General features: G+C 51.9%; 1 protein-coding gene across 1 annotated transcript in view; it reads right to left on the reverse strand.

Moving 5' to 3' along the window:
* CNIH2 (cornichon family AMPA receptor auxiliary protein 2) overlaps positions 1-10,172 on the reverse strand; it is a 44,281-nt gene extending 34,109 nt beyond the window's left edge. The window contains exon 1 of the mRNA XM_033174573.1: positions 9,724-10,172. Coding sequence (XP_033030464.1) covers positions 9,724-9,804 — 81 coding nt within the window. The 5' untranslated portion in view covers positions 9,805-10,172. The remainder of the gene's footprint in view (positions 1-9,723) is intronic.
* Positions 10,173-10,648: the final 476 nt, after the last annotated feature.

Genomic DNA, 10,648 nt, shown 5'->3' on the forward strand with positions numbered 1-10,648 from the left:
CGGCTGCTTATAGATGAATTGCTTGTGGCGAATTGTATTTGCGCAACAATTTTTGTTTTGTTTTTTTAAATGTTGTTTTACGGACATTTATGCCGTGTACATACGTTACGTTGTTTACTATGCCGTAAATGGAATGGTGGGGCTTTGCGGGGTGGGGGTGGGGGTGGAGGGCGGCCAATAAATTTCTGGAATAAATAGGTAGCCTCGTTTTAAAATATGAACAAGAGCTATTCTGGAGCTTCTAGGTACATGTTGCGGGAGGAACGGGGCAAAATGGGTCCAGGACAGTTAAATGCAGAACACCTTCGTGGAAGATGAGAACGCAGGATAAACAGAGCTTCCTGTGTTCCTGAATCAGACCACGGCTCCATCTAGCTCAGCAGTGTCTCCAAGGCTAGCCGTGGTTCTCCAGGGTTTCGTACAAGAGGCTGTCCCATGCCTACCTGGACACGTTGAGTATTAAACCCGGGGCCTTCTGCATGCAAAGCAGATGCTCCGCCCCTGAGCCACGCATAGCCCTTCCACAACAGAACATAGGAAGCCATCTTATACTGACTCAGGCCGTCGGTCCCACCGCAATGGGCACCCCTAGACCTATCTGGAGATGTGGATTCTCCTTCCTTGGAGGTTTTTAAGCAAAGGTTGGATGGCCACCTGCCAGGGATGCTTTAGCTGAGATTCCTGCATTGCAGGGGGTTGGACTGGATGACCCTTGGGGGTCCCTTCCAACTCTACCATTCTGTGACTATATGTTGAAACCGGATACCATGGAACCATGGCAAGCGACTGCAACAAGCAAGAGCCTTGGCTGACTTGTGTATTGTTTCAGGTGTACACGTCTTGCACAAATCAGGGTTTGCCACCAAGGATCTGCTTGTGTTACGTTTTTATTCACCCCACTTTTGCTCCAAGGGTTGGGCACACACAGTTCGCCCTTCCTCTTTTTAAAAATTCTTCCAACCATCCTATGAGGTTGATGATGAGAGTGTTCTAGCCGCAAGGTTACCCAGCATGGTTCACGGCTGAAGATAGATTTGTACTTGGTCTTCCAAGTCCTAGAGAGACACTCCTCATAGTCCACCACACCACGTTCGACATTGTTCCATTACAAGCATACCTGCATACGATAGATGGGCCTGCAAAACTGTACTTACCACATTCACTAATAAATAATTTTGGTGCCTGCTTAAAGCGGTTTTGTTTAAGCCTATCCAGACAGGCAGCTGTTTACCTGTTTTAATCTCCTTTACTTCCCATTATTGTGCACTGCTTTTCATTGTTTTTAACTGTTTCTACTGATAATTTCAATACCGCTTGCCACCCATTCGGAGGTTTTACTACAATCAAGTAATGTATAACGGTTGTTAAATAAAATAAAAACAAACATTTCACTCTTCCTTTCTTTTTTTCTTCTTATACCCAAGAAGAGAAGGTTTTTAAAGAAATCTGCAGAACTGAGACTTAAGAGGGAGAGATACCAGCACGCTCAAGGGAACCTCGAGGGCTGAAGAAATGAAAAGAAATATTTAAACAAAGGGGGGGAAACCCGTCCTCAAAACACCCCAATGAGGAACGAGCACCCTCATCACTCACAGAATTGCGGGGGTAGAAGGCTGAAAACTTGGGAGGTGGGGGGGGGGCACATGTTGGACTAGGACCCGGGAGTCTGGAGTTCCAGTTTCCACACATCCAAACGGCCTTATGCCAACCGCCATCTCTCAGTCTAACCTACCTCACAAGGTCGCTGTAAGGATACTGTAACTAGGAGGGGTGAGAACCATATTCATCACCTAGAGGTCCTTGAGGGAAACGTGAGATACAAATATTGTAATGACAAAAATGTTTGAGCTTATAGCATCCTGCAGGCAGCGGAGGCTGGTTCCTAAGGGCCGGTCCGTTCAGTCTGCCCTGGACCAGCCCCCACCTGCCTGCCCCCTTAGAATCACAGAATTGGAGAGTTGGAAGGGGGCCCCCCCCCTGCAGTGCAGGAATCTTTTGCCCCATTTACATCCCGTCCGGAGGGTGGCACTGCCTGTCACCTTCCACCCCCCCCCCCCGAGTCTCAGTGTTGCCCCTCGAAGAACTCAACAGGGAGGGGGAGGGGGGAAATAGGAGGGACTGCGCCTGTCACTAGCTCTGGCTCCGCCCCCTTTTGGGCTCCCCTGCCCTCTGCCCCACCAGCCCCAATGGGCCCCAGCAGCATTGTTGCTTGGCAGGAACCCTGAGAAGAGGGGCTCTTTCTAGGACCCTCGTGCTTACAGGACCGCCTCTCCTGTTATGTCCCACAGAGGACCCTATGGTCCATGAATAATAGCATCTTAAGGGTCCCTGGCCCTAAAGAAGCCAGATTATCCTCCACCAGGGCCTTTTCGGTGATGGCTCCAACCTGGTGGAATGCTCTGTCCCACGAGACTAGGGCCCTGCAGGACTTGATCTCCTTCCGCAGGGCCTGTAAGACAGAGCTATTCTGCCTGGCCTTCAATTTAGCCTGATCCTCCATTTCTTTTCCCCTTCCCTTTTTCTATGAAGAAACCCTTCTGGGACCCCACATTTAAACTCTTCCCTGGACTCCTTGCTGGCCCTAGCAGGACTAACTTGGCCAGTTAGCCCTGGCGATGCTACATTTATGTTGTATTTTATGCTGTTTTTAAGCTGTTTTTTAAGTCGTCTTTAATCAATGTTTTATATTTGTTGTTTTTAATCAATGTTTTATATTTGTTGTTAGCCACCCTGAGCCCGGAAAGGTGGGGCATAAATAAAAATTTATTATTATTATTATTATTAGATCTTTATTAAGTTTCAAAAAAAGAAAAACACATACATTGCAAAATTAAAATCATTACATACATACAATAAAATAAAATCTGACTTCACATTGCTCTTACACAGACTATCTTTAAATATACAATATTTCTACGCTTCATTTCTTCTTTCCAAATTTAACTCACATACTCTTTTTTTTGCCTTGAGTAATCCATTAAAGCATCTCACCAATTCTGATAATATTCTTCCATTTTCCAAGTAAGCTTCTAAATACCTCCATTCTTCCTTTAATTTCTGCTTGGGTACATTCCTAACTACCCCTGTCATTTTCGCCAAATTTGTAAATTCTACCAGTTTTATGTGCCAATCATTAATCTGGGGTACTCTTTCTCCTTTCCAATTTTGTGCTATGGTTATTCTCGCAGCCGCACAAGCATATAAGAAGATTTTCCTTCCTTCTGGTATTTCTTTAGGAATTATACTCAGCAAGAAGTACTCTGGTTGTTTCCCCCCCCCCCAAATGTTACTTTCAATATCTTTTTCAGCTTTTCATATACCTCATTCCAAAATTTCTGTACCTTCTTACATCTCCACCAACAATGAAGGTAAGTACCAACTTCTTCTTCACACTTCCAGCATTTATTGTTATCATTCTTATATATTTTAGCTAATTTGTCCGGTGTTATAGGAGAAGAGAACACACCTCAAACCCCATTTCCGCAGGCAATGTAAAAAAAAAAAAGGAAATAAAGAAAACAGGGGTTGATGGGGAAAGATGCAGATTAGTGAGCTACCTGCACACCTGCAACAACCCTTAAATATTCCGGCAAATAAGGAAGGTGTTTAAAGCACATCCTCCGCCCACACGAGAACCATAGTTTGCATCCCTCACAGAGCTCCAGTTCCCAGCACCCCCTTAACAAACTCCAGTTCCCAGGGTCCTTTGGGGGAAGGGGAAAGGGCAGGATGTGCTCTAAATGCATGATGTATATTTGAAACGTAAGGATTTCCCCTACCTCCTCCTGAGGACTAGAAGCTCAGGGCGGCAGCCATTACTGCTTCCGTGGCTTAAAAGTTCAACGTGTGAGTGAAGGAAGCAAGTGTTTTTAAAGTGGCAAAGGTATGTACACACGCCCGATGTGGGGGGTACCAATAGGATTGAGGAGGGGGTGTCGTGTCCATAAGCAGATATCTTCTCCCCCCACCCACCCTTTGTTGCCTTACGTATGTGCCCCGCGAAGCAGCCCTCGCTTTCTGTTTTAGAAGCTGAAATCCGGCTTTTCTCGGAGTGAACCGGAGAATGTGAGTCGACTTGCCTGACCCTGCGGCTTGCGGTGAGCCGACTCGCTTGACTCCCCGGGCTCGCAAATCCCGAGAGGCAGCCCAGGCTGACTTTGCAAGGGTGGAGAAGAAAAGGAGAGCCCCCCCCCCCCCCGCAGCCTCATGGCTGGTAAGCAGGACACTTGTTCTCACCACCAAGCCGGCCGAGCACATGGTTTTTCGCTTCTCCCCCTGCAACATCGGCCAAGCCTCCCCCCTTACCGGTGGGTCTAAGGCAAATGTATTGTAAAGAAGCAGGCGGAGGGCTGCGCTGCCCACCACCACCACCGCTGCCGCCGCTTTATAATTCATTCCCAGAGCATGGCACAGATTGCTGCAACTGGCATGTCACCGCGACCCGATGCTCCTCAAAATGAGAAACGGCGGACTTCAAACCCGGCCTCGCACATCGTGTACTCTGAGATGGATTCCCTCCACAGTAATCACAGATGGGTGGAAAGAGATATACGCACACAGGAGAGGCAGACCAGCAGTTCCACTGATCCCAGCGTCCAGAGGTCCTTTTTTCTATTTTTCTTAACGGAGGCGGCAGGTCGTCAGCCCAAAAGCCTCCGCACGCTCAGCTAGCTGTCACACACGAGGCACCAAGCCCCGTTCCTGCTTCAACCGGGGGGGGGGGAGTGGGATAGTCTGGGTTGGGGAACCTGCGGCCATCCAGATGTAGCTGGAGTGGAACCCGCACCAGCCTCAACCAGCACAGCCAATGGTCAGGGATGAGAGCCGGTGCACTGTTAGTGGGTAGAGTGTCGGGTCAGGACCTGGGAGGCCAGGGTTCGAATCCTCCACACGGCCATGAACGAAACTAAACATTAGGGGGTTCGAATCCTCCACACGGCCATTCCATCTAAACATTAGGAAGAACTTCCTGACAGTAAGAGCTGTTGGGCAGTGGAATTTGCTGCCAAGGAGTGTGGTGGAGTCTCCTTCTTTGGAGGTCTTTAAGCAGAGGCTTGACAGCCATCTGTCAGGAATGCTTTGATGGTGTTTCCTGCTTGGCAGGGGGTTGGACTGGATGGCCCTTGTGGTCTCTTCCAACTCTATGATTCTATGATTCTATGAAACTCACGGGGTGACCTTGGAGTCAAGCACTGGCTATCAGCCTAACCTACCTTGCAGGGCCGTTGTGGGGATTAAAGGAGGAGAACCGTGCAAGCCAGCCCTGTGCTCCATGCAGAACTGGGGGAGGGGGGGGCGGATATTAAATGAATAAATGTCCCAGGAATGAATTGGTCAGAAGACTCGCACACACCCAACACACCTGCTTTTGGTTCTGCGAAAACAATTGTTTTGGCTTACACAAATCACACAAGGCATGAAGTTCGAAAAGCCCTTTTAGTCTTATTGGCAAACACAGGATGGAACACGGAGATGTGTCTTATATACAGTACAAGGTTAGATTCTGTGACCTTTCAGCCCCCTGTTGTCTATTAGGTATGAAGCATTAGTATTGCTTTATTGGAAACGCAGGAAGCTGCCTTAAGGCATCAGGCTATTCAGCAGCCTCTGTTACTTCATCTAGTCCAGTACTGCCAACTCTGGCCGGCAGTGGCTCTCTAAGGCAGAGAGAGAGAGGTCTTCTTCGTCATCATTCCACTGGAGAGACCAGTGACTGAATCTGGGATGTTCTGCATGGAGGGCAGTTCTGCTCCCTTAGCAACAGAGGGAGATGCTTTACAATGAGCCAAAACACCAGTAACATCTAGCTCAGTACTGTCTACGCTGACTGGCAGCAGCTCTCCAGGGTTTCAGGCAGGGGGCTCTCCCAGCCCTAGCTGGAGAGGCCGAGGCTTGAACCTGCGACCTGAAAGCAGATGCTCCACTGCTGCACTACGGGCCTTCCCTCGGTGGAAAAAGCAAATGCATTCTGCACATGCTTAATTACCCTTGGAACATCCTGCACGGAAAATATTCTACGGCGCAGTTCTGAGTTAAGCTCCCTCTCCAAACATCTTCAATGGGGGGTGGGGACCAAAGGTGCTCTGCACATGCTTGATTGTACTTTTGCCTTTCAAATTAAGCCTGGCTATGACTTTAAAGCCATGCCAATCATCTGTGCATATTATACCTGAGCGTAGGAGGCAGAGGCAGAGAGAAGGGCGGGCTGGGATGCCATATTGGGGACGGCACACCTGATGCACATGGTGTAATTTCATCTGAGAGAATCCGGTGCTGTCGGGGAAGGCCTTCTCAAATGCAGCCGGGGGGGGGGGGCTGGCTTACCACATTCTGAAGTGCATTAAATAACCCCCCACTTTTTATCTAAGGAGAACCCCAAGCCTCTTACAAGAACTTTTAGTGCAGAATCAGAAATCGCCTAACCACATCACTGCCCGCCCACCACACAATTCCACACACACAAGGACAGAACAAAATCCTGACCACCTATAAGCAGCCCCTAAAACAATGGAAGAGGGGCATAGCCAAGGGAGGCTACTCTGGTAGGGCGAATGGTGGCACAGCCGCACCCCCTGTACGAACATAGGAAGTTGCCTTATTATTTACCATGCCAACCATTGGTCCATATAGCTCAGGACTGCCTACACTGACTGGCAGCAGCTCTCCTGAGTTTCGGGCAGGGACACTCCCATTCGTACCTGGAGAGGCGGGGAATCGAACCTGGATTCTGCATGCAAGACAGGTGTTTTAATGTTTATTAATGCCCCCCAAAAGCAGCTATGGCCCTTTCCTGAGCCTGCTCTCAGCCTACCTTCTTACTTACAGCCAGTCCGGAGGGTGGCTTTGACTGCCAGCTTCCTCCTCCTCCTTCCCCTCCTTAGTCTCAGCGTTGCCCCTTGTATTATTCAGCAGGGAGGAGGAGGGTGGGGGGCAAAACTAGACTCAGCTGTCTCTGCCTGCCACTGGCTCTGGCGCCACCTGCTGGCGGGCTCCCTGCCTGCTGCCCCATCAGGCCCAATGGCAAGCTGACACCCCTGGGGGCTGCCTCCATCCCCAGGCCACTCTGGTAGGGCATAAGATGACTGATGAAGGCTTGAAGCTCCTGACGGAGGTAACCGGACTGTGCTATGTGGTCTTATGCACCAGAGCTGTGGAAGGGTTTGTTCAGGGCGCTGTGTTCTAAACCGCACATTCCTTGTCACAGTTTGTCATTTGTGAGTCTCATTTCTCAAACTGTTCCCTAACCTTTTCAACATATTGTTAATAATAAACAACCCCGCCCACCACCGCCACCCCCGACTTATCGATGCCAACGAAGGTATGTTTGTGTGTGGGTGTGCATGGGTGGGTGGGGGAAGAACGCAGCCAGCAAGCAGAAGGCGGGAGAGGAAGGCACAGGGCTGCAGCAGCCAAGGGGTTAAAAGACAGTAGCATCCGGATTATTAGTAGGGAGCATCATTTTGTAAACATATGTAGTTTCCATGGCAACCAGAGCCAGGTTCCTTGGTTACGGGTGGAGGGTGGGGAGGGGGAGAGAGAGAAGGGAAAGCAAAATTAGGAGGGGATGGATGGAACAGAGGGAGGAAAGTGTGTGTGTGTGTATGTGTGTGTGTGTGTGTGTGTGTGTGTGTGTGTGTGTGTTTCTCTCCCCCCCCCTTTTCTTTTCTGGGATTCCTGGAAGCGTCACCGAAAAGGAAGGAAGGAACAAAAAAAAGGGGGGGGTAGAGAGAGGACAGAGAGTCAGGTCGTCCCAGAAAAAGGCACATGAGGAATACAAACGGATAGATAACCAACTCTCTCTCCTCAGGCAGAGAAAAATGCAATAATAGGGAGAATGTGTGGGGAGGGGGGTGTGGAGAGGATTCTGAGCCCCACAAGAAAAAAAAGTACATATTCCACCACCACTCCAAAAAAATCTTCTACCCTCCTCGCCACTCACTGTCTTTCTTCTTCCTCTTTAACAAAAATAAAACCAGTTTTTAAATAACAATGGAATGGGCAAAATTGAGAGGAAGAGTGTTAAATATCAAGTCAGAGGTGCAGTCCTGTGCGAGGTGCAGTTCTCCCCAGCCACAAACCCCCCCCCCCCACATACCTATAGGGAGAGCAAAGAAGACGAAGGAAGGGGAAAGAAACAGCAGGTAGTCGCTGGATTGAGCGAAAGTAGGATCTGCTGGCTTCTGAAATCCTCTCCCACTGTCCCCCTAAATGAGATTCTTTGCCCGGTAACAGCACCCTCCCCCCAAAAAAGAGAGTATCAATTTCCTCCAATAGGCCCAGAAATAATGCTGGATTTTGTAGCATAGAAACACTGGTTCCTGGTATACAAGATGCCGACTGCCCGACTTCCCAACCCAAACCCATGAAAATCTCTAGTGCCATGTTTACGAACCCCCAAACGCAGGGGGGTCTCTACCTACCACACCTAGTCCCCACCCATCCAAATACCGGTAAATCCCCCCCCCCACTGTTTGGTTTTCTCATCCACATGCTCCCCTCTTTTCAGAAACCCACCTGCTTTTCAGCAGGGAGCAAGAAACCCCACAAACCGTCCCACAAACCAGATTTACAGATAAGACTCGCAGTGCCCCACATTTGGGCGCCTATTTCTTTGGCATTTAACCACATTGCCCAGGACCCCTTGCCGTTGCCCACTTGAACCACCTACCCCCCCCTTGCTTTGTGACCCCAGCACCTGCTATTTGAGATCAAGCAATGCCGCCACCCCCATCCCAAAACCCTAATGCCCTCTACCACTGGGCAAACAGCCTTATGGACCTTAAGCCCCCCTCCCCCTCTACTTCCTTCCAGACGGCAGAACCCAGCTGGCTCTGGGTTCAAGGGACTGGGTGAAAAGACATGCAGCCAAGCAGGAATTGGGTGAAAACATCACTGCCCCGCCACCAAACCTTTCGGAGATGAGCTCTCCCAACTTCCCCATCACCAAACCTCCCTGTGGGGTTTCCTCCAGCCCCATCTTCACCTTCTCCAATCTCCCCCCACTGCCATCTATCCCACACACACACACACACACTGCCTGCCTGTGCTCCCCCATTCCATTCCCTAGCCCCCCCCCCCGCTTATCCCTTTTAACTGCCCTAGCTTGACCCCTCTCTCACCCCAATTGCCTCCCTACTCCCCCACCCCACTGCCTGCCCCATTGGAAAACTCTGCAGTCTCATATCACACCCCCACCCCAACATACTTTGGCAGCTGCCTCCTCCTGCTTTGAGTCCCATTGAAGAGTCCCCTGCCCCCACCTCCCTAATCCCATTTGCTCCCTCAATGCCCCCCAGTTTCCTGATCTCTCCACCCCTATTTCCCCCATTTTTACAGCATCCCAACGAACCGCTCATTCCGCACTTGCAGCCCCTCTGCCTCTTGCCCTCCCCAGAGACCCTGCTCTCTTTCTCCCCACACCCTGGGTACCCCCAGATGTTCCCCTCCATGAGGGCTCCCCAGCGAACCCCCAGCCCGTTACAGAGCCTCCCCCTGCTTGGATCTGCCTCAACCCCCCAGGTGCATTTAAATGCACCCCTTGCTGCCCCCACTTGTAACCTCCCACCCCAGTCCTGTTGCCTACAAATGCCCACCCACCCACCCCATCCTGCCACGCTTGGAAGGTCCCCCCACCCCACAGCCCTCCCCCCACACCCAGTCCAGCTCTTCACCCCCACCCCACATTCCCCCCCTTCCCGGGTTGGGGGGAAGACGACGACTCACATGCCAGATGACGAAGAAGATGAGCGAAGCGCAGAGGACCAGGGTGAGCATGTAGCAGAAGGCGGCAAAGGTGAAGGCCATGGCGGGGCAGGGGGGGCGGAGGTGGCGCGCCGTCGGTGGTCGTCCTAGTAGCGGCGGTGCTGTCGAGGGAGGGGGCGGCACGCGACCTCCCCCCACTTTGGCAACCTCCTCCCCTCCCTTCCTCCCTCCCCCACCCCCCGCCCCGAAGGCAGCAAAGGCGGGCGCGCAGCTACTCCGCCATGGGGCAGAGCGGCAGGCGAGGAAGGTGCGAGGAGGCGGCTGGAGCAGCTGCTGCGAGGTCCGCGACGACGCCCCCTTCCTCCTGCTCCTTCGCCGCCGTCTGCCGGGAGAGGGAGAGCGAGGCGCCCTCGCCGACGACGAGAAGGAGGAGGAGCTGCAAGCGGCGGCGGGAAGAGAGCGGGGCGGCGCCAGCGAGGAGAGTTTCCTTGGCGGGGCTCCTTCTACCTGGAGGAGCTGCTGCTGCTGCTGTTGGAGGAGGAGGGTGTCTTTACCCCCTCGCCGCCGCCCCAAATAGGGTGCGCGCACCGCTCTCCCCCCCCCCCCCCCGTAAGAGGGAGAGTCCTCCCCTGCTCGGCTCCCAGGGAAGGAGGAGCACGTGGCGGGGCTGCGCTGGTGGGGGAAGGCGCCCGGAGAGGAGGAGGAGCGAGGGAGCCTCGTGGGGCTACAGTCGGAATAAGGCAGTGGTGGTGCAGTGGTTAGAGCATAGGAGCCAACTCCTAGGGGCCGGGGTCTCTTCGCCCCTCCCCAATAAAATAGTTGAGCATTGCCATTCAGGTGGTGCGTGCGTGCGTGTGTCGTGTGATTGATGGTGCGGGAGAGGGCTTACTTGCCCCACCAGATTTTCTTGGCACTAGTCCTGGGGCTAGAGCATTGCGGGAGGACC

Source organism: Lacerta agilis, chromosome 17, assembly GCF_009819535.1.
Source record: "Lacerta agilis isolate rLacAgi1 chromosome 17, rLacAgi1.pri, whole genome shotgun sequence".
Classification (NCBI taxonomy): domain Eukaryota; kingdom Metazoa; phylum Chordata; class Lepidosauria; order Squamata; family Lacertidae; genus Lacerta; species Lacerta agilis.